Raw genomic sequence first — 23,936 nt, forward strand, 5'->3', positions numbered from 1 at the left:
CTTGTAGTTTGGGTTAAAGTATGTATTTTTGACTCTTGAACTGCTGAATTGACCTCGTTAGTTCACGATAAAAGTAGATGTTCTCGGATGCATAATACGGAATGAAAGCAGCAGCATTTATGCTTAAATTATTTTAAGGTACAGTAGTTGAATGTCTCTAGTTTAAAGATGAGATGATCTGTATTCCAACAGCATTTTTCTTTTAATTTTCCATAAAGAATCCAGTCAGATGAAGAGTGTCAAAAGGAGTCTGCGAATGAGACCAAGATGGCATTTCCACTGTTGATTGAGAGGTTGAGGAAATGGACTAATGCATGAGTGCTGTGATATATCTGTCCAAGAAAAGGACGTTAAAACATGGACTCCCGTGTTATTAAACCAGAGAAGATCTGGGTTGTGATCATCCGATCAAAATGGACTTTGCACTTGAATTAATCAGGGGACTGTATCAGTGACAATCCAATGATGGATCTGTTTGAGGATCGGGTGGCAAAAATTTATTCCCAGGTTATGTATGCGTAAAAGGGAAATGAATGTGGTAAAAGATCTGCTGCTACCCCTTTGGAGAAAATGTATTTTTTTTTAAAGTGATTTAATAAAAGGCTTTGGTTTCTTTCATGCTTCGTGTTTGTCCTTTCTGGCTGAATCTTTTTTTATTGTGTTGATATTTAAATGTCTTACATTTTTGGTTGGTATGAAAGCTGCCAAGCACTAAAGGCAAGGTAATTTCCTTTTTATATTCTTGATTTTCTTTTAAAATGTGGTTTTCATTTACAAATTATCTTCACTTTGCCGTGACTTCTAATGAATTTTCTGGTTTGTTCATTCAGGTGCTTAATGTTAGGCGTTTTTCAGTACTTGCTGTGTTGTCAGGGTACTTGTGCTAAACTTGGTGAAGTTATTTTAAGGTGGAATCAATATTATTTGAAGGCATAGCAAATATGATATAATAAAGGAGTACTTAAATATTTTGTGTCAGTTTTTTAGGTATGCTGATTCAGCCATGTGTATGAACAGAAACTTTCACCAGATTTTCTGGGCAACATACTTCCTCAGCAGTCTGTTCTGTCTTAAATTTGTTCTGTACAAGTGTGTAATCTCCTTCACCGCTATTTAATGTAGGCTTAGCTGCCTGGTACCATAGCATGTATTTGATGAGAAAAACTGAGTTAATTTTCTTACTGGTACTGATGATGGTCACCTTTACAAACGAATTTTAAAATGGTTCTTATGTTTAAAAATGGATATTTCTAACTTTCTCATGGATGAAATAGTTGAAATGTAGCTGCCTTCCTAAGTACATTTTACCTGAACTTTATGTGGTCTTCGTCATTTTGGTTTTCTAGCAAAAGACTATGGTGGTGCTGAGAACCTAGGCAATGTTGTTTCTGTTTATTTAAAAAAAAAAAAAAAAAAAGGCTAAAAAATATCCAAATGCTGTGTGTTTAGCTCTTTGGTTTCCTCAGTCCTCTTTGTAAATAACTGACCTCAACCATAATGAATTGCTCGTACTTGTTTAATACAGCTATTTTGATGATTGCCTGCTGAAGTTTCTTTGCCATGTGTTCTGTGGTGTTGTTGGATACTGGGACCAACCTAAAGGGAGCCATGTTCAGAGGAATGCATTTCTTTAGTGGTAGTCAAAATTGCTTGGAATTTGATGTTGTATTTTGTTAGTTCTTGCAGTTTAGGTGCAAGGGGTCTTTCTGTAAATAACCGCTAAACTGAGATGGTGCAAAATGGAGTGTGACGACAGAGCGTGCCTTCTCGAACCCCTTGGGATGGAGACGTGATAGGTTGTTGGGAGACATGGATGGCAAGCGTGTAGTGGAGTTGAAAGGATCTTGGTTGAGCTGGTAGAAGCCAATGGTGCCAAGCTGTTGGGATGCTGTGTGGTGGATGGACCTCATAGAGGTCTCAGCTAGCCCATGACCCTCTTCCCCCCAGCAGTCCCCCAGTGGCTGATTTCTCTGTCGTGGTGTGATGCCCATGATTACGCAGGATTTCCTTGTGCGTTAGGCAGTTGGTTGCTTGAAGGAACACAACTGGTGGTGGGGGTGCTTGGATCTCATCCATCTCCTCCGTGAGAGCTCCTCTCAGTTCTGGGATGGTGAACATGGGATATGGCTTGGATTTCTACGTCTCCATCTTGGCTATTCCGTGGTTTGAAAAATCGTTTGTCTTGTTAAAAAATCCCTTAATGACCATTAATGGGTTAAGAATGGGAATTGGAAATAACCCTTTCAATGGTGCCGGACTTATTTTACAGCAGTGCCTTCGCGCATCTGATGAAAATGGTGTAACTGTTGGATTTTTGGTGTTGGGCAGGACCACTAGGGAGGCGCTGTCGAGCTGGAAGGGGTTGTTAGTGCTGTGGGGCTTCCTTAGGAGCGTGTGAGGCTTCTGTCCCAAGCTCTGCGTGCAAGTGTTGGGTGCCAAAAGGAGGAGCTGTTGTCTGGGGGTACTATTACTTAATTTAAAAAAAGCTGCCCCTTGGGTGGGGTGACCCCCAAGGTGGGCTGTTGCTGCCTGCATGGCTGTGAGCTCCACTTCCATTCTTTCAAAATGGCTTGTAACAGCACCACTTCCTGTCCAGGGAGGAAGTAATTTTAGCCCAAGCAGTGAAATATTTAGCAAATCTTTAAAACAAAAGGCACAAATTACATTCCTTTCTGGTTTCAAAAGGGTGCCTGAGCCACATGGGGTTAAGGTGCCCCTTCAGCTGGGGTAGTTGGAAGAAGCCAGGGCTGTGGGGGGTAGCAGGCACCCTTTAGGTGGAGGCTATCTCTTTTTTTGGTAGAAATGAAGGGGTGGGTCTATGGTACATCACCTGAGTTGTGGGGTAAATGTAGAGAGTGTCAATCAAAGGCAGAGCTCAGAGCTGGGAAGGAGCTCTAGATGGCGGCTGTGCCTTAGAGAGAGCGCGCTCAGCTCCGTGCCTTCCCCAACACTTTACGCAACTTTCCCTAACTTTCGGGCAGCCTCAGGGGGCCCCCACAGCCCCTTGCCTCTCCTAGGCACTAATTGGGGGCCGAGCGGACCTTTTTCGGGCAGAAAAGCAGCTTTTGAGGGCTCCCTTTTCGTGCCTTGCTGGAAAGAAGAAGCCGTGGAGAGAGCCCAGGTCGTTGTTTTTCCAGCTTAGAAGCCATGGCGTACCTCCATTTTTGTGCGCTCTCCTAATGAGCTTTTTCCCCCGGACATTTTTGTACTAATTATCGCTTCTTTTGCTTTATCGGCAGCATATTTTTGGAATTAGAATATATATTTTTTTTCATTTTTTGAAATTCGTATTTTATTATTTGAACTCTAAATATTTTGGATCTAATGTTTTTCCACGACCCGAAACTAATATCGACTTGGTCCTGGCGGCGGTGCATGGATCAGGTAGGTGAGCAATTAATAATAATAATTTTTAGATTTCTGCCGTTTTGAGTACTTTGATTTTCGACCGATTTGAGCTGTATTGGGATGACGCAATAAGATTCAGAGATTATTTGCATCCAGTGTTACTTTGGGAAAGTTTGCAGGATGCTCCTCTACTGTGTTTATTCTCCGATTTTTCTTCTAAAAACGATTATTTGTTTTAAATCTCCGTTTTGCCGTGTTGATCAGTGTTGTGTATTGTTATAACAATATCATTGCAGCGTCAGGACTTTGTTCCTGATAATGAAAGCCAGTGAAACAAACTGGGACCTTACCTTTCTTTCAACTTTTGACAGTAAATACCTGGGCACAGGACTTCAAAGCAAACAGACACCCCTGGCCCCCTCTTAGTATTTAAGAATAAAAAGATGATGAGAAATAAGGACAAAAGCCAAGGAGAGGAGGGTTCAGTCCACAGCAATGCATCGAGGTATGATCTATCAACTTTCTTTTTTTTTGTTAAACCTGTGAATACCCTGTTTACTTTGACAGCCTTAGGTTACTGTCAGTGCTTAATACAAAACATTTTACTGATTTTGTTTCCTTTTTAAGGAATGACCTTGAGATTGTTAGCGTGCCACACCCTAATTTTTTTGGTAGCAATTTCTGAAAGTTGTGTTGTGACTTAAGGGCCCATGTCATAGTCAAAAGGTACTGTACCTTTATTCAGGGGAGCCCTTTTCTCTGTATTATGTTTTTCCACCTTTTGAATTTCAGTTTTTAGGTTTTTTGTGCTGTGAAAAATGACCTTGTCGGTTTAGCCATTGCTGCATTGCACCATTTTACATACAAGGCAAATTTTTCTTTGAAGAATCTCAGAAGTCTAAACTTTAACTGAGGGCCATACAGAAGCCTGGTGTAGTAGTAAATTATAGTAAATAGGCACAAGAAAAAGTTACATGAATGAAAAAAAGCTCATTTTAAAATAAAAACTGGAAAGTGCCTTTCTGTCCGATACTTCTTACTTCAAATTTTATTTGAGCTTGTGGAACTTTGATATTGTTTCGATATTTTCGAATATTTTGATACAATTTAAACCAGACTTTCCCCTGCTGGTTGTAGCATTTTGTATTATAAAATATAAACCGGGACTGTTAACAAGAGGCTGTGCAAATGCTTTGCCTGTTTGTTTAAGGTATTTTTGCTCGGTGTTTTTATTTACTTTTGTCAAGTAATGGGATTCTTCACAGATTTTCATAAATTTAACCTCGATGTGGGAGAAGTATGGAATATTGAAAATGTTTCTTTGCTAGGAATGCTGAAATACAATTAGTGGGTTGCTCGTTTTGTATTTAATGAGTCGGCTTTTTCGAATATTGGAAATTAAACTATATGCATTTTTGTTCTCTAGTTTGTAAATACAGTTTTGCATTTTTGTTAATTTTGATTGAATTGTGGCCTGTTTATTTTTTTTTTCCCTCTGGTGTTAAGTAATTTTTAAGTAACATTAATAAAAAAAATTCTGAACTGTTTGTTGTATCACATGTGCTCTGTGTGATGTTTGCAGGTGTTTGAATAGTATTTTTGATACTTAGTATTTAACCTTCCTCAAACACAAACTTGAAATACTGTGTGAATGTATACATTATTGAATTACTGTAACCTAACGTAAATTTTTATGGTATTCTGGATGTATTCAGTCTGCAGTCAGATTTTAAATCCTAAAATGGATGTAGGTAAGTTTGTTTAATTTGAAACTAGTATTAATCAAATTAGCCTCAGGGACTGTTGAAGCATTGCATATAGCACCTATACAGTGCTTCTACAACGCAGTTTAAGAACACAGCAGATTTTCAAACCTTGCTATCCTTATTATTAGAAAAACTTCAAATATTGCTTAAAAAGTCAATTTTAAAAAGAAGTTCAGTGGTATTCACCTTCTTTAAGTCTTCATGCATTTTTTAAAATGTGTATTATTAGCAAAGCAATAATAGATGTAATTTGTGCAGGAAATCTGAATTAAGGTAGTTCATTGGTGTTAGAAGTATGCTGAGTATGAGATGAAATCGGAGACATCCAGCAGTAGCTCCACAGCAAAAAGACCTTTGTCCTTAGGGTTATTATATTTGCATAGTCTCACATGTGTGATTTTGCTGTTTTCTTTGAAAGGTTGTTTATCTCGATTTATGTGTAACACCTGTTGTGTGAGGTTGCCCTCCCTCTTACAATTTTTTTCCTCAAAATAAACTTGCTGTGGGTATCATCTACTCACCTGAAGTGTGGGAACAATTGAACACAGGATATTTGTGAGTGAGCCCTGTCGAGCTTGCTTCTGAGCTGTGAGTCAGCTGAATGTCGTAAAATGTGCTTTACTTCCTGAGGTTGACTTTTAAGTTGCAGGGGAAATGATTTCTAGGAAGTAAAGCCACCAGTTTGCTTTACTGTAGCCCTGAAATGCATTGATGTCTGCACTTCACATGCTGCCAGCCAGTTTTCTCCTCAATTGTGAGACTAGCTCAGATTCTGCGTGTAAATTTGTGAATTCTTGTTACATAATCCTTGGTTGGAGGCCTGAGTGGTGGCAACGGGTGGAAAAGGTAGATGTAACTGGTGTGCCACTTACCTGAGCTGGAGATGCCGAAATACAGGACTAGGAGAAGGCATTCAGGGAGAAGAAAACATACCTGTACTCTTGGTACGCTGCCTGGGGAGCGTGTTTGAAATTGACTCCTGTGTTGCCAGTTGTAAGAAAGTGAAAGGATGTGCTGAATAAATCAGAATGCCTCTTGAGAATTGTCCTGGAGCAGGTGATTGTTCCTGGGGGACAGCTGGTGTTAACTCTTCAGCCTGTAAACTGAGGGGTGTGAGCTTTCTGGTGCCTCTCAGGGGGAGCAGCAGCACCTGCCCTTTGTGTTCAGGCACTGCCCACAGCGCTGCTCTGCCCCAGGGGGAAGTGCTTCATCTCACGGGACTTTCTCCACCTAGGCTAAAAGTTGGGATGCAGCACTTCAGTGCCCACCGCCCGTGTGTCTGGGATGTGCGTGAGACAGCACCAAACACAACCCTGGTGTGTTTTCTAGCATCTTCTGCACTGCTGTTCCTAAATGACATGCTCTTGGCGAGGACACGCTCCCAGCACAGCCCTGAGGGGAGCTGCAGAAGCAGAAGGCGGGCAGGGGGCCCGTGAAGCCGGCCGGGCGTGAGCCCTGAGGGGCACAGCGGGCAGCAGCAGCCCGGCGTGCTGCTCCCCCTCCGCCTACCCTTGTTGGGGTCGCCACGAGGCTTGGGGCCGCACTCGGGCTTCTCTCACCGTTTTGGGGCAGAAAACGAACAAAATAATCCCACAGAGGGCCAGGCGTCGAGCCGAAGGGGCGTCCCTTCGGCCGCCGGGGCTCGGGCGCTCCTCAGCGAGCGCCTCAGGCTTCTCCCCGCGCGCGCGGCAGCCATTTTATGGCTGAGGCGGCCACACCGCGCCGAGCGGGCTGCGAGCGGCAACACCACCGGCCACCCACCCCCCTCGGCTCCCCGCTGCCCGGGAGGGGGACGGGAGGAGCTGGGCGCTGCCCCTTCGGGACCGTCCCCGCCGCTTGGACGGAGCGGGGGGCTCGGGGCTCGGCAGCACTTTGGTGCGGGGCCAGGCGAGTCACAAAATGGCTGTTCTTTGTGCCGCAGCGCTGACAGGCAGGCACACTGCGGCGCTCCGCGCGCTCCGCCGCCAGCAGGAAGCTGCTGAGGGGAGGGGAGGGAAGGGAAGGGAAAGGGGGGGGGGGGGGTTCAAAGGGCGGCTGCTGCGCCGCCACCGCCGCCATTGGCTGCGCGCTCAGCCAACGCCGCCGGCCCCGTGTGGAGGCTGCGCCCCGCGCTGCGCATGCTGGGTACGCCGAGTGCGCTGGCAGCGCTCAGCCCGCCGGGCGGCGGCTGCGCAAACTGCGTGGCGTACGCTGAGTGCGTTGTCTGTGTGAGGGGGTGCGCGGCTGCCGGCTTCCCTTGCTTCTCTCCGTCTGGCGGGCTTTTAGATTTTTTTTCCCCTTTTCTATTTTTTTTATATTTTTTTAATAGACTAACGGCTATTTTCGGAAGCGAGTGGGTGACTTGAAAACGAGCTGGGCTATTTTTGGTGCCGCTTTTTTTTTTTTTCTTTCTAACTTGAAAGTAATTACAGAACACAACATTCCTGAAACATCTGACCCTCTTTAATACCACGATGGCTTTCAGCGTCCTTAATTCACTAAAACTCTTCTTTCAGCACACGTTTTGCAACTGGTTTTATGGAAGCTGAGTGGAAACGTTAACCGTGTTTATTAAAATATCTCCAAACTGGGCTTTCAGCTCCTCCTCTGCTTAGTCTCCGGGTAGCTGCGTGGCCGCCCTGCTGCACCCTGCCTTTCGGTTTCACTTGCCCTGCTCTATTCTTTAATGAGTGTTTTTTTCTTTTTTTTTTTTTTTTTTTTTCCCCTCCCCCCCCCCCCCTCTCCTGGTCGAGCTTTAACCCTTTACGAAGCTGTCAGGAGGCTTTTTTGAAAAAAGGGAAAACGTTGGATCAGTGGCGGGGACAAAAGGAGCATGTGTGAGGCATTCATCCCACCGTGGTGTCAGCCCAGCCGGGTGGCGCATAAAGGAGATTGTTCTTCTTGCTTTGCTTTGTGACTTCTGCTTCACATTACCCTCTCAAAGGAAATGGCTCATCCAATTACAAACGCACCATTCCCAGGCTTAAAACTTCTCTGTTTCCTGTTCTGTGACTGCTGCCAGCGATGGACGCTGTGTGCAGTGCTGTAAAAAATGCTCGGCAACTGCAAGCTGGGTTCTCAGCTCTTCTGCGTTGTGTCCTTCACTTAAACATCCGAAGCTAATTAATCAAATTTTATGTGTTCTCTGAATGTGTGACTACTTTGCTGAATAAAAGCGGAAAGCCAAGATTAAAGAATTCACCTGGGTAATTGCACAGCCCTGCAAAAACGCTCCTGTAGCACGCAGCTTCTGCCAGAGCGCTGCTGTGCTGGGGCACACATGCAGGCAAGCGTCCTCCCACCTGCACTGCCCCGTGCCTGCACCTCCAGAACCTCCATGGCTGGGCTGAGATCATGGATCGGTGCTCTGCTCTCTGTTGGGTTGATGTTTTACCTCCTGCACCCTGAGGGCAGCAGTTGCTCATCTGCACCTTCCCCCATTTCCTACGTGGGCTGACCCTGAGCTCTCCCACGGCTCGGCAAGGAACAATTTCACGTTGCAGCGTCACGGGGTCACGCCCGGAGCACGTGGAGGGGTGGCACGAGGACAATGGGGTGTCTCCCCTGTGTGCCTTGTGAGCAGTGTGGCTTTCGGCATTTCGCCTAGAATAGCCACACTTGGATTTTACATCAAATTCAGAGCACAAATGTTTGAATGTTGAAGTGAGTTCCAATTATGTACTTGGCACAGTGAGTGGGCATGTAGACCCTGAACTGACACTTCTGATGCCATGGTCTTGCTGCTTTTGAACTCCAGACGTTGACAGTAAGCCTTCTCTGGGTGGCTTTGGCATCTTAGGCTGAAATTGCATCTGATACACACCTCCAGGTTATGTATGTCCACTCTACCTTGTTCTGTGTCGCAGGCATCGGTTCCAGTGGGAATTACACTGCTACATTAGGCTGAGTTCTGAAGACTGAGAAACACGCCTCAATCTCTTGTTGCCCGTAGCTAAAATTCAGTTCAGGAAGGAGATAATGGATGGAGAAAGGTTCTGTTCTGCATTATCTCCCCTCTCCTTCAAGGAAAATAAATACAAGCAGCGCAGCACTGGGGGAGGGGATAGCCTGGATTACAGTAATTAGATATAAGCAGCCTTCTAGCAAAGGATGTACTGCCCTACTGACATGGTGTCTTACATAAATTCTTCGGGTGTATTTTTATGAAAAGATGTGTGCTGAAATGCCACTTGAAGAGCCTCTTCCAACAGGCGCTGGAGTACTTGTAAAGACTGCCTTTATATCCTGCAAAGGATCCTTGAAAGGAAAGCAAAAACGCCTAGATGAAAAATTCATGTCTAGTAGCTTGCAGTGAAGCTTCTGTAAGTCTGTCGCGCTGCTAATGCCTCCTTTTCTTGGAGCAGGGAGCGTATTTTGGGTATAATAAGAAGCAAAATGTTGAGTGTTTCCAAATGTGCAGTAGCTTTTATTACATCACTGCTTGTGCCACGCTGCTACAAAATTATAACTTTCAATATATGGTTTGCTTTATATTTACATGTGGGCTTAGAATCATTTTTGCTGCGGTGTATGTATTTGTCTGACCTTGGCTCCGAAGGTTAAAAAAATAAAATGTTTGAAACAGTCTGTCTCAGCTTCTCGCCTGGTATTGTGCTGGTAACTGCTCACATGGCGTTTCGCCTTGGCAGGGCTCCTGAGGAGCGTGTTTGCCAAGCTCTGGGAGCTTTGCAGCTTGCAGCGCTGCTCCACGCTTCGTTGCCCGTGAACCTCTACCCCAGCTCTGAACGAGTGTGTTGCAATGTCAAGAATCCCGACTCCAGGCCACCTGGGTCCATAGAAAAAAGTTATGTTGTAACTATTGCTGTTCCTTGCAAGTTTTGTTCCTAGGTGTAGATGATTGTGTAATCCCTAATATATTAATTACAGGGGTCATTGATGGCTCTTTCATGGCGAGGAGCCTCTGCTCTTAACTGGAGTTGCCGCTGATAGGAGAGCTTTGAATGCCATGTGCCTGCTCTCTGTGGAAGGGAGGCTTAATGCCGAGCCTTACATCTGGTGGTTAAAGGCAGCTTGTAACAGGCACTGGGAATGCAGCTCTCAGGCTGGGTCGAGTTCCTTTCATCTGGAATCAAAAAGGATTTTGTGCCTCTCTTTGTTACTGATTTTGGGGTTCCAATTTTCCATATTATTGCATTTCTTTAATCTGTTGTTTCTCAAATTAAATTTGTGATCGATGGGGGAGGAGGAGACAAGAAAAAACAATGCAAAATCCTGACTGTACTAATTTAAACCTAACTTATGTGTGCGCTGCAGCCTTTCTGCAGTGTCTCTAGATGTTTTTTTACATCTGGCTGTGTGCATAGTTGCCTTTGTGCTGGCCCAGCTGTGCCCTGGTGTGACAAAGCAGAAGCTGGAGTGGCACAGGGGCTTGGTGAGTTCACCCCTGCTCCTTAGCTCAGCCTTACCGAAAAATGTGGGTGCCAAAAATGCCTTGGCCCTGGAGCACAGAGGTGCTCGGTGCGGTTTGGAGGCAGCTCGGAGCATTACGGTGCCCCTCTGCCTTCCTGAGGAGGGGGAGTCCTCCTTTTCAAAACCCTGAGAACCGCAATTGTACTTCCCTTTCGGTGCTGGGAAGGGGAAGGGTGCTGCCTTTGGAGCTTCTCAATGGCCCTCCTTAATCAAGCAGACAGGTTTTGACTCCTTTTGTCGCTGTGCTGTTTTTTTTTCTTTTCCCACTACACATCCCAGGCATTTTCAGCCTCTGGCTCAAAGATCAGAGAGCGAGAGAGCCTGCTCTCCGGCTCATGAATGAACTGCTGCTTTTGCTTTATTATGCAAGCATAATGTGGTGTCTTTGTAGTGTGGGGAAGAAAAAAAAAAAAAAAAAAAACTTTTGGAAAATAGTTGTCATTCAAGATAGCCCCATGTGCTTTACAGGGAGCCGCACCAGAGCCGGGATGGATATATTTAGCTTGCTGTGTGCTCAGGATTGCTTTGCCTTTGGCATTTGGGAGTCTTGTGCCGGAGCAAATAGCGGTGGCCAGAAAGGGAACGAGTGCCTCTGCCTCCTCCCCTTCCTGTCCTTTGAGCCAGGCTGGCAAGGGGCAGGGCCCAATTCAGATGGTTATTTAGATAGGATACCTGCTGGGTGCATAATCCCCTGCTTGTTACTGTAGCTCCCTGGCCTATTGTGCCCGGTGCTGCGTAAATGTAATTAACACCCACTTTCTGCAAGCAGGGTTTGCAGTCACGTGTGGGAAATGTGTGTGTTTTCCATGGTAACTCTTTTCACTTGCCTATTTCAGAACAAAAGTTGCTCGTCACTGAAAGGTTGAGGAAATATTTTTCTACCCCCAAGTCCTTCCCTTTTCATCCGTCTTTTGAAAGACTCGCTGGTCATCTGGCAGGGGCAACCCTGTATGTATAGCCCTGGGGCTGGTTGTTGTGCCCCACAAAAGCCTGTCCAGATTTTGCTGAAATATACTGTGAATATTCAAAGGTGTTTGAGACTTCTAAACTGTGCGAAGAGCATCTCTGTGTTTGCTATATTCTAGTTTAAATTCCTGCCTTGAAGCAAGATCATTTGTGGAGCTGGAAATGATGCTGGTAACAGAGTCAGGGGAATTTTTTTCTTCTCTCCCTTCCCCCATTTCTATTTTTGCCTGCAGGAAATGAGTTAAGAAAAGCTCAACGTTGACTAACCAGAGTTAGGAAAAACTCCTCATTGACTAACCCATCTCAACTCTTACCACCAAGGAAATCTGTGCCTTAGGAGACAGGCAAGCACCCATCACTCTTTAGTAGACTTTCAGAATCTAAAGGGAGCTCAAAAGGTCCTTTTTCTGAAGTGCCACAGGTCCAGTGTCATTCATTTAGCTCTCCTACAAGCTCCATGCACTGCCTCCATGTCAATAGCTGTGCTTACTGGAGCATTTGCTCATGTTTCTGTTTTTTTTTCTTCCCCAAGACAAGGGATGGATCCCAAGGAGATCATCTCGTTCCTGTGGTGCATGCTTTATCCATTATCCTTTATCACTTTCATCAAGTGACTTGCAGCCACAGTCAGTCTTGTGTTGCTCTCCAGGGCTAGAGGTGAGATCGACACGGTTCAATATATGTATTTTTTTACAGCTACTGTGTGTCTTGGATGCACACGTCAGCGTTAACTGATGATGCTTGTTTTTATTTTCAGGGTCTGTAGGCGTAGTGTATATGTTTGTATATAATAGGGAACATCATATTTATAGATCAAATGTTCAGGGGAAGCGTTAAAAAGAACGCAGCAACATGGCATCCAGTTCAGTCAGTGCATCCTGTCTGACTTGTCATGTCCCTTTGCCCTCAGAACCGCTTGTGTGTCTTCCAAAAGTGACCTACACACCTGTTCAAACAGTTTTGAGTCGGTGGCATGCATGGTCTTTGCTGCTGTGTGCTTTGGAGTAAATCCAGGGTCACTTCCATTAGCGGGTACCACTGGCAGGCAGGCGATACTGGCAGCCCTCGCTGAAGACCTACAGGGGGTGAGAAACCTCTCCTAGTGGTAGCACTGGACCTGATGGATTCACCTGCTCTGCAGAAGACATCCTGCAGGCTTTGGGGCCAGCTCCACCACTAGGTCATGCAGCAGCAGGGCTGGTGGGCTCACCCGCAGAGGTGGGCTGACCCGGGGTTCCAGAACGCGACCCCAACGGCTGTGTTGGCAGCAGGGGTTGCCACGGAGCTGAAACGCCACCGGCAGCACCGCTCGGCTCTGCCGGACGCAGGTGGTGAGGAGCCAGGCGTAGCCAAACCGCGCATCTGGCTCATTGCTGCCCAAAACCGGGGTCTCGCTGGCCCCTTTCGCCTTGGTGCTACCAAGCACGGTGTAGTGCCACTGGTCTGTAAGGGCTTGGTTCTGCCTTTACTCGCCAAGCCGACACAGACTGCGTTTATTGTTTTCTGGGCTCGTCCTCTTGTGTGCTGCTAAGTTCAGGTGGCTCATGGAGGCGCCCAGCGCCCTGGCTTGTGCTCACCCAGGCACAAGGTGAGTGGGGATGTGGGCTATAGTGTGTGGGGTGGGAGAGGGGAGCAGGTACCCCCAGGTCCCTGCGTTGGTGGCAGCAAGCTGACATGGAGCTGGGCCTCTGCTGTTTTTTGGGCATGTAAAGCTTTGCTCAGCCCCAGGGTTAAGCGTGTGTTTGCCTGCAAGGAATGATAAACTTTGCTTCTGATGTTATCCGGCTCTGGGAGCCCGTGCCAAAGACCATTTTGAGCCTGCGCTGGGGTTATTTGGCCTGTGCTGAGGTCCTGCTCAGCTCGCAGAGCAAAGCCCAGCGGAACTTTGCTGTTTGGATTCAAACTTGTTTAGAATCAAACTGGTGAAGTGGCGCGGCCGTACCAATTCTTAAAGTTAGGAGGGGCTCGCCTTGTGGGAGGATCTGCAGCCATTAATCCTACTTTCTGCCCCTGGCTGAATTCAAGCTCTGTCCGTCGAGAGCTCAATTTTGAAGTCAGGGCAGAATGGTGCCAGTGAGAGCCCTTCCCGTGGCAGCTCTTGACTCCAGAAACGTGCTGGGTCACTGCTGAGGGACGTCAGCTTGCCTTGCACCATCTGAAAGCATCCCCTGTTTGTCCTCCTTGAGAGCTTATAAAATGTCTTGTTGCTGTTAGCAAAGATGATCCCCTGTAAAATGAAGTCATGGTGCTCAGATGTGAAATATTAAACGCTAACATGGGAGGCTTGAGACGTGCTGTAATTGCCTTGTAAACTTAGATGCCTGATTGTAAAAGGTCTTATCATTGCCGTTCAGCTACTTATTTCTCGGAAGGAATGTGTCCTTGGTAAGGGATGACTTTTTTTTTTTTTTTCCTCCATCAAATCAGGAGCAGATTCTTAATTAAAACAGAATTATAGCCTAAAGTAGTTCCTGGAAGCCATGGGAGCATGTTTTGCTGAGCATTAGCAGATCGCAGTTTTTATGGGAGTTTCTCGCTTTAAGGGAGTTCCCAACGATCCAGCTGTAGTTTTGATGTTCATGGGTGTTTTTCTCTACTGAATTGGAAGGGTGTTGGGCTGCCTGACGAGGGATTTTGACACAATTAATTATAGCTTATCCCCCAGTTACAGTTTAATTGTGAGTAGGCCTCTTTTGGATGTTAACTCAGGGATGTTAAAGCAGGGCATATCCCAAAACTAGTGTGTGAAAAGAGGTATAAATCACCAGCTATGCACAACGGCAAGGCCTGCTTTGACACGTCGCGTTGCTAAGCCTTTACACCTTACTGGCAGGTGGAAGCACCTCCTGATTGTGTTGGTGGTATTTAGAAAGGATTGTTTTACGGAATTGGCTTTTAAGTATCCTTTTGCCTTGATAAAGGGATTTCAAAGTCTTTTTAAAAATTATTTGCAACAGCCTTGAACAGGAAATGGCGTTTCTCATCTGCACTAGGGCAGGCACGTGCATACCTGGGCACCAGCTGTGTACCTCATCTGCGCCTTCCTCTTGGCAGACAGCTCTGTTCACATCGAGAGAAAAATGATAGTGTCCAGATAACGTGGCTAGCACGCAGGAACAATGGCTAGGCATGTGTACAACGGCTGTCCCTGTATCTTTGTCATAGAGCTTAGGGCCTTGAGAAAGAAGTTGCTCCAGAGGCCGGCACTCATTGCTCTGCCTTCACACAAGTATTGCCGAGGCCCTGTTGTAATTCCTTCCAGCTCTTGCCCATAAATGCGACTGAAGAAAAGTATTTTCCTCTTTCCCGTGTCCCCATGGGACATGGGATGCCAACTTAATTTGTCCCGAGCCTGATGTTGCCTCTCAGTGCCGTGGCATTGGAGGTTTGGCCGCCTCTAGGCACCCTCTCAGGAGGTCAGGGCTCTGTGGGACGTGTCCTACTGAGCCCTGCCCATGGAAACCGCCTGTCCCTAGCGTATTGTTTCCTTGAATGCTATGGTGATGTTTCCTAACAAAAATCCCTCGCTTTTCTTGAAAAAAACAACAACACTGGATCTTAAAAAAATTTCCAGTGAAGAGGTTTCAACACTTCTTGGAAGCAGACCGCGTTCCAGGGCTGCGGCTGAGCAGATGTTGGGAGATTTGTGGCTGCGTTTGTGGGGGCCAGGGCGAGCTGTGGGAGGGCAGGCGGGGAGCTGTGAGGCCCTGGCAGTGGGCAGGGGCAAATGGCGAGGCAAATGTTGAGGGAAGGATGGGAGCTGAGTGTCACGGGGCTGTGGTGGCTGCTTGCGGACCTGCTTGATGGTCCCGTCCTGCTGGAAGGGAGCGATGCGACACCCACATCCCTGTCAAAACCGAACCGGGACAACGAAACCGGCGATCATCAGTGACAATTCATCCTCGTCTCTGCTGGAAAGTCTCCGTTTCTCTCTCCCTTTGGACGTTTTTGCCCACAGCTCCTTTTATTTTCCTTCCCCTCCCCTTTCTGCAAACACTGAGCTCTTCCACTCCAGGCCACGCGAGCTGAACCAGAGCAAACAGCCAGCAGAGCAATGAAACCCTAAGATGGTGGAAGAGGGGTGGCCGTGAAATGGCGGCCGGGAGCTTGGCCGCGTGCCCTGTGCTGGAGGGATTCCTGCAGGAGGCTCCCGCTGCGCTCGGCTGCTGCCCTCTGCCCGCTCCATCGGAGAAAGCAGCCGCAGCTCTGCTGGGGCGGCAGGGAGGCCTCTGCATCTCGCAGCAGCTCTCAGCATTCCCCTCCGACAGCGGGGAGCTTCTTTCCGCACTGGGAACGAGTCCTGTTTGCACGTGGATGTGTGTATGGATGTGTATGGACACTCACTGGCTGTGTGTAGTGATGCCTCTAAAGCACACATTGATTTCTGCCTGGTTCGTCTTTATTGAATGATATCTGTGCTACATGCTATATATTTTTTTGTCCTTGATGTATTTTGATTTTTAAATCATGAAATCCAAGCAGAGCTTTCAGTGTATCTCATTACTTCTGTAGTTGTACAAAAGGAGACACATTAAAAACCCGCTTTCCCTCTGCAAAGTTTTTCTGCCTCTTTTTTCATGATGTTATATTTGCAACGAACTCTTCAATGTAATGAAAGCATTTAGCTGCAGAGAAGGGCTGGAAAGAGATGGAAAGAGATGCTCCTTGTTTGAGAAGTTTGTAGTCTTATTATTGTCGCACTGCCTTCTAGCTTCTGTAACACTGCCTTACCAGCAAGTGTGTTATATAATTGTAAGAATTTTCTGTTTTCTTAAATTGGATTTTAAATTTAAAAAAAAAAAAAAAGGGATTTGGGAGAGATTAGACAAAGGTGTTTGAGAAATTGTTTCACGGCCACCTGAAAAAGCTTGGCCTCTGTTTGTTTGTTTGTTTTGTTAAGGAGCCTGCATTTAAGTGGATGTTCTGTGTATTAACCCATTTTGATGTAAACCAAAAGGAAAAAGGCACTTAATGTTCTGCTTTCCTCTTACTGGGTGCTCTGAGCAATGCAGTCTCCACAGCATTGGTGTAATCCTGTAAACAGAGCTCTCCCAGCCACATGCTGTAAAAGCTCCTTTCCGCTTCTTTTCTGCTAAATTTACTCTTTTTGAAGGAATGTGATGTTTACCAATACACAACATAATGCATACATGTTTGGTGCTGGCCTCTCAGAAATTGGATGTTGGATTTTTGACCCCCTGGGTTTACCAGGCTTTGGAGGAGAGCCACGCCAGCGCTACTGCTCATCTGCAGTGCTACCAGGTGGCCTCTGAATTTGTTCTTATTTGTTCTGAGCAAGCCAGATCATCCCCGGAGAACTGGTGATTTTGATCAGGGCAGTGGTTTGTCACTGGTTTGGCAGTCGTACTGTCACCTGGGCATCCAACAGCTGGCCATGCAGTTCACACTCATGTTTAGGCTATTCCAAGCCTACCGTTGTAGCTTGGATGGGGCTCAGGCTTGCTCGCTGCATATTTTGAAGCTGTGACAGTACAGTTAAAATGTAATCTCTTCTCTCTCTACCATCAGTCACTCGGCATCCGAAGAAGCCTCTGGCTCTGACTCTGCAAGCCAGTCTGAGAGCGAGCAGGGCAGCGAGCAGGGCAGCGAGCAGGGCAGCGAGTCAAACAGCAGCTCGGAGTCCTCTGAGAGTCAGTCTGAATCCGAAAGTGAATCAACGGGTTCGAAATCCCAGCAGACCCCTCCTGAAACCAAAGAAAAACCGGCCTCTAAGAAGGAAAGGATAGCAGATGTTAAAAAGGTATTGCCCCTGGTGCTCTGCAGAGCTGTGTTACCCCTGTACCCACCACCAGCAGGATGTTAACCAAGCTCTTTGCCTTCCCTGACACTTGGGCCAGCCTCAGTTGCACATTGCCCCAGCAGCCTCCCCCCTCTGGTGTCCCCAAGCCCCTTGATGGCTGTTTGGTGTGTGTGCATGGCCCTGTGTCATCCTGGTGAGCAGGAGCTTGTGCACTTGCTGTGACAACCCTTTGGGCACTAGACAGGTAGCAAACGAGGGGCAAACACCTGTCCTCAATAAGTAACCCTCTCGTTTCATCCTATCCCTCCATCCTTCCACTCTTCTCTTCTGTCTCTTCTCCCTTTAAGAAGCAGTAAAGCTTCCCCATGGGACACAGCCAGGAGAATATATAGGATTGGGGCCACTTTGGTTCGTTTCCATCACTGCCCGCCGGTTTGGGAAAAAAAGGGGAAGGAAAAAGAGGACAAAAAAAAAATAATAACTTTGTTCTGTCCAGGACAGCTGTGTTTTTTCCACAGCTCCCCTAGCAATCCCTGCCCTGCATAAGCAGGTTTGCCTTCTGGTTCACAGGAGGAAAAGGGTTTACAGGTGTCTGATGTGTGCAGTTTGCCCCTGGTTTGTGCTGCACCTCCCCAGAGCAGGAGCTGTGCCTTGGCTGCCTGCGTTACCCAAGGGGCACCCGAGTAATGGACTGGGGCGTGGGGTGAGAAAAAAAGCCCAAATGCCCCTTTGGAGATAGGGACTGGGTGAACTGAGTTTGTTGGAGGGAGGAAAGTCAGGTTAGGTCAGTGATACTTCGTGTTGTGGTCTGTGACTGTCCTGTTCTTCATAGCTGTGGCTTGCACCTTGTGCTGCTCGTTCACGAGAGGGATTTAATGGAGAAAATTGCTAGGTAGGTAAAGAGCAGGAAGGGCAGTGCTGTCAGCCTGTTCCCCACGTACCTGCGAGGCAGAGGTGAGGGATTTGGTTGCAGTGCTCCCACTCCTCCCTCTTGCCACTCTCTGGGCTGCCTGCTAAGGTCGTGGTAAACCTCCCGTGTTCATACTGGCGAGGCAGCACGCCTTTGTAAGGCAGCTGTGGTAACACAACCTTCACCTTTCTGTTTTGCTGTTGGTAAGTGGGGACTGAAGGAAGCTGCCTTTTCTGCTGCGGGCTGCTAAGAGCATGGCCCTGACAATAAACATTAAAATTACCCCACAAGGGAGCGCATCCATACGCAAGAGGATAATTGGTGTGGATGGAACACGGAAAGGTCAGGGCACCCTCTAATGAAGGCCTCTCCCTCCCTTAATTCTGATGCTAATGGGCGTTTTCCTCAGCTGGGGCTAACCTAGGCGGGTTGGTGCCTGTTCCCCTTGAATAACCAATGCAATTAATTATATCATTGTTTATATTGTGTTGCTGTCTAGATACGCCCATGAAGGTGAGGTTCATTTGTGTTAGGTGCTATTCCGATTTGTCATGGGAGTCTGTCCTCGGTCCAAAACCTGTGCCATTTAAAAGATGAAAAGGCAGATTCTTCAAATGTTTGGGGGAGTATTTGGAATTTTTCTTTGATGTGGGGTAGTAAAACACCTCTGAATTTCTCTCTCTCTCTCTTCTTTCATGCCTGACAGATAAACACCTTAGCTATCTGGCCATTGCAATGTCAGCCCATCACTCCTTCAAGAGAAGCAGAGAAAGTGCCAGACTACAGTCTCGCATTCATCAGTCCCAAGTCACTGCTGCATCTGGCAGCCCATTTTGATTTCATTTTCCTGCCAGTGGCTTGCAGAGATGCTTGAGGACTGGAGGGAGGAGAAGCAGAAGGACAGTAAATAGGCTTAGGAAACTATAAAAGGATAAACTGTGCTGAGGGACAAGGCAGAGGGACTGTTGTAGGTGTCTGGGAGGCATGGCAGGGATTTGTATCTGCCCTGTAAAGCTTCTGATACTCTCTGCCACCAACACAGGCACATTTAAATCCGTCAGCCCATCAGTTCTGCTCTCCCCCTTCTCCTCCTGTCTATCCAGAGAGAACAAACACATGCTTTTGTACATAGCTTATTACACTGCTACAGGGCCTGATTACAGCAAATAGAGCACAACCATTCCCAGTAACCCATGTGTCCTGCGCTGCCAAACGGCGTTTGCATCGGTGCCTTCAGGAGAAGAACGGGGTGGTCTGGTCCCTTTGCCACCTGGGATGGGTCACAGGCTTCATGTGTGAAGTTGCTGCTGGGGGCTTCTTGCCACTGGGTCCTTCAGGCAGCTGGTGAGGTTTTCTCTACGGGAAGGAATCAGGAGGGCTGTTTGTGAGTGACTCATCCTCTGTGTGGGTAGGTTCATTCCACCTGCAAGGAGTTGCCTCCTGTTGCTTGCAGAGCCTGGCTGTCCTGGCTGACAGTGCTCTGTCCTTCAGCCTAAACGTATTGGAAAGTGTTTTTTATCTTGTGGGGAAGAAGGACCACTATACAGACAATGCTGAGATAAATCACGTCCTTTAAAGTCTTACTAAATAGCCCATAATAATCACGATCTGTTTCAGTCAGGTTTTTCAAGTGTCCTTCTACTGGTTGCTGCTGGCAAAACTCCCTAATGGTTTTATGTTGATTTTTTTTTTAACCTTGACCATCACACCTCTCTAAAATGTCAGAAATACCTGGGGTGAAGCAGGCCTTCTGATGGTCTGTTTATTTTGCAGATGTGGGAAGAATATCCTGATGTTTATGGGGTTAGGAGGTCAAACCGAAGCAGACAAGAACCATCGCGATTTAATATAAAAGATGAGGTAAGAAAAAAAAAAAAGAAAAGGTGAGGGACTATCGAACGCTTAAAAACAACCAAACCGCATCTGCATCGCCTTGTAAACACTGAGTCCTAGCCTGGTTTGTGGATTTGGAGCGCACAGCTGAGGTCCTGGTCCTGCACGTGGATATGTGTGGCCCCAGGGCTCCGAAATCAGTGGGGCACTGCTGGGCTGAGCTCTGCAGGCACTGCTCTGGGTGCCGGTATGGGGCGTAACGCGAGTCATGCTCTGCTGTAGAAACGTCCTGGAAAACACAAAACCACAACGTGCTTCCAACCAGGAATAAAGGAGAGTGGCCTGAAACAACTCACAGCGATAAAGCAGGCGTTGCTGCCCATCCTGGGACGGATCGCGCTGATAAATGCGTTTGTGTGTGTTCAGCTTTGTGAGCCATCTCTTTTCTTTGGTTGAATATTGGAAGCGTTTTATGCTTCACTTGAAGGTGACAGTCGGTAGAGCCTGGCAGACAGACCTTCCAGTTGGTGCTTTCTCAGAGCTTCCTTTTCCCTGAGGATTAGCTGCCTTCGTTTACATCTAACAGACCTTGCGTGCAGAACTTCTCATCCGCAGACCTTCGGGAAGAATGAGTGGTTATAGAGGAAGGGAAAGAAAACCAGAGAGAGACCGAAATGAAAGCTCAGGGTGTAGAGTTTGCTCCTAAAGCGTGCAGACCAGGCTCTTTGTGCTCCAGCACCGCAGTTCTCATTCGCACACCCGAGAGGTGCGAGCGTGACGCAGGTCGCCGCCGCCGCCCGCCTCCAGTGCTGGACATCCCGCACGGCAGCAGGTTAGGAAGGGGCTTGCGGCACGTCATTGACTTAGCTTTTGTTTTCCTTTTCAAGTTCGGCAAAGCCCAGGCTCGCCGGCCGCCTCTCTGTGCGATGCCCCGGCGGCACGCACTGTGCCGGCGATGTCACACCCGCCACAGACCTCGGCTGCAGCCCCCAGTGCCCTGTAGGGGCTCAGGTAAGTCCCGTCTTTTTTTGTTTTACAATATTACGTGGTTTTGCAAATGTTGTTTTCTTTTTCGATATCTTTATTTCTTACTACTCAAGGTACGATAAAGTTAAAAAAAAAATAAAAAATCCGAGATGCAAAAACTTTGCTATACCACAAAATATTGTAAAAAACAAAAAAAAATAATCCTCCCAATGAGCCCACTGCCATCTTTGTGAAAAGGAAAGCCAGAATTAACAAAATTGGACCACCCCATTCCCCCCTCTTTCCCCAAAGCAGTGCTGACTGGTCCCTGTAGGGCAACTCCTGTCTGCAGCAGTCTGGTGGCGGGTGTGACGTGTCAGGAGCACAGTGCTGGGGCCTCGCAGAGAGCAGGAGATGGAAAGCCTTGATGCTGGAAGACCCAAACGCCACGAGGGAGGAGGTAGCATAGCTCGATCCTGCCTGGTGCTGAGTGCTGCAGCAGCTGGCAGGAGCCCGAGGCGCTTGGCACCTCTTAATCGCCTTCTTCCTTAAAGCTTCTCTGCACTGCTCCTCATTTGTCTCTGCTGAGCCCACCTGTTTGGGCTGAAGGCATCAGGCACCTCATGGAGGTCTCTGAGATGTAGTCAGAGGTGGTGGCAACTTCTGATCAATAGCCGGGCGTGGGCTGCGAAAGAGCAGGAAGCGAAAGTGCTGCTTTGCATAGGGGCACGGAGCTGCTCGGGGCACTAGGGCTGTCTCCAGGAATAAGAACACATGTGAGTTTTCAGTAAAAACTGTACTTGCCCGTATGGTTTCTTTGCAGTTAATAAATCAGCCTCAGGTTTCAGCAAGGGGAAGCGAGACGTGCAGTGCAGGTGCCTTGCAGAGTGTGCTGGGGCCATCAAGAAAGAAATATGCCCAAAACAGACACAAATTTTTGGCTATAAGAAGGACGGTTTGTAATTAGAATTCGTAGTAAATGGCATGGTGCATCTGATGTGTGAAAGAGGGGCCCAGCCATTCCCCAAATACTTCTTTTTTTACTGTTGAAAACAGAAAATGCCCTGCTCATTTGCATTGTGATTAATGCTCTGCCTTGCATCTTTGCTGAAAGTTCAGACGTTACCGGTATCGCCAGGAAAGAGAAGTTCAGCACGCATCAGAAAACTGAGCTGGCGAGCTGAGAGGCTCCAGCTTTTCCGCAGAACTTGGGCTGTGTTAAGCCTGAAATGAGCCAAATCCTTGCTTTGACTTCAGTGTGAGCTACGGTCTGGGGCCTTCGTGTCTCCTAGCAGGCAGGGTGAGCTCCAGAGCCCCCCTGGGCCATGCCGAGGGACTGGTGGGGAGGACACCCTTGGAAAATCTGCAGGATCAGATCTTTAAAGCTGCTGCTGTCTTGGTGCAATGTATGCAGCATCATTATGTCTTGTATGGCACTTCTCCATGGTGAAATACAGCACAGACAATCTAGTAAAGCTGTGTGCACTGTCAGAGCTAGGAGAGAAGGAGTAAGACAGGAGGAGTTGACGAAGTGTGGAGAGGGAGGGCTGATCCCTTCTGCTGGAGGTGAGGAGTGCAGGTAGGAAGAGGCTGGTCTCTAGTCGAATTGGAAGAGTGGCATTGGAACAGTTTGGGCACATTTGCAGCGTTTGGTACGGAAGGGGAGCTTGGGCAGGCCGGTCTTTGTGCAAATCTCCTTCCTCCTTGGCCACTGCAGGAGGGGCAGGCTAAGCCCTGCTCCGTGCCACAGCATTCAGGCAGTGCTGGCACTACAGGCTCCAAGAGCAAGCAGTGCACACCTGGCATCTCCTGCCGAGCTGCCAAAAACCCCAGTGGTGACCGGGGACGGACGTTGTCAGCTCATCTCATGCCACTTGGGGTTGCGACGTTATCAACATACGAGTTGCAAGCGATTTCCCAACCCGTCTGCTTCCTCCTGAGGGTGGCTGCAGACAGATGAGACCTCTGGGAGGTGCTCCCAGCTCCGTGGCTGTCACCCTGCCTCCCTTCACCCTGCAGGTCACTGCCCAGAGCCCGTGGGCTGCCAACAGCACTGGCTCTGGCTGTGCTGCGAAGGTGCTGACCTCCCCCGTGGGCTGGTCTCAGCGAGTCAGCGTCGGGTTTTGCAGCCGGGTCTCAAAATGGGGATTTCAGAATTAAGATATTGCTATTTAAAAAAATAAAAAATGTTTTTATATGAATTGGTAGGAGGCAGCTTTCAGCCACAACTGGAGCCGGGCAGCTCGGGGTTGGGAAGGGAGATGGAGCCGGGTGAGGAGAGAGAAGTGATGTGGTGGGCGAGGAGAGGCTGAGTCATGGGCACGCGGGGTGGGAGCACCGGGCAGGCTGTGATGACTCAGGCTGGGGCCAGGCTGCAGCAGAGACAGCTCCGGAGGAGACAGCAGGGACTTTGTGATATGAAGCCGAGCTGGAGCCACAAGTTAGATTTTTCAAGGCGAAGAGGGAAAGATGAGTTCTCGAGATGAGCGTCAGCTACGCGGAAACAGCGGCGGAGCAGGAGAGCAGAGGCGTTAGGAAAGTGAAGGCAAAAATCTTGAAACGTGGGATTTTGGCAAATGAGTGGAGTTAGTTTCAGAGAGCGGCAAAGGTCGTGTTTGGTTTTCTCCAAATCTGGTCTTCTCTGACGCAGAGCGGGAGAAAAATCAACTGCTCTCTGCTCGGGGTTTGCCAAGAGACAGCAGAAAGTAAACACGCATCGAGGGACGGTTACTGAGAAATACACCACAGCCGGAATGACAAAGCAGCACATGTCAGGGAGCAGAAGAGAGATTAAAGGAGGAAAAAGATTAAAAAAGAAAAGCGAGGACTTTAGAACTGTGCTGTGCTGAAGCTGCAGTCTGTGGGAGGGTTTGTGCGATGCGAGGGCAGGGCTGCCCGTGCTGCTAGCCGGCCACTCGCTTCCTGGATGCTTGGACTATGAGACAGGGATCCTGTGCAGTGCAACAGGTGGCGAACG

The 23,936-nt window shown here is 47.8% G+C and overlaps 1 protein-coding gene across 6 annotated transcripts in view; it reads left to right on the forward strand.

The window, feature by feature from the left end:
* Nucleotides 1-23,936, forward strand: part of CHD2 (chromodomain helicase DNA binding protein 2) — a 70,775-nt gene that overhangs the window by 13,272 nt on the left and 33,567 nt on the right. Inside the window, exons 5-8 of one of the 6 annotated variants that reach the window (XR_014318288.1) lie at nucleotides 219-3,384; nucleotides 3,720-3,853; nucleotides 17,019-17,250; nucleotides 19,934-20,020. Coding sequence is in view for 5 of the 6 variants with exons in the window: in XM_082769528.1 (XP_082625654.1) it covers nucleotides 3,792-3,853; nucleotides 17,019-17,250; nucleotides 19,934-20,020 (381 nt within the window). In the remaining variant the exon portion in view is untranslated. Of the gene's footprint in view, nucleotides 1-218; nucleotides 3,389-3,719; nucleotides 3,854-17,018; nucleotides 17,251-19,933; nucleotides 20,021-20,880; nucleotides 21,005-23,936 lie in introns of those variants that run through there. The other 5 variants (XM_082769527.1, XM_082769526.1, XM_082769528.1 and 2 more) reach the window with 5 other exon arrangements.

This window comes from Aythya marila (genome assembly GCF_965140915.1).
Source record: "Aythya marila genome assembly, chromosome: 11".
NCBI lineage: Eukaryota > Metazoa > Chordata > Aves > Anseriformes > Anatidae > Aythya > Aythya marila.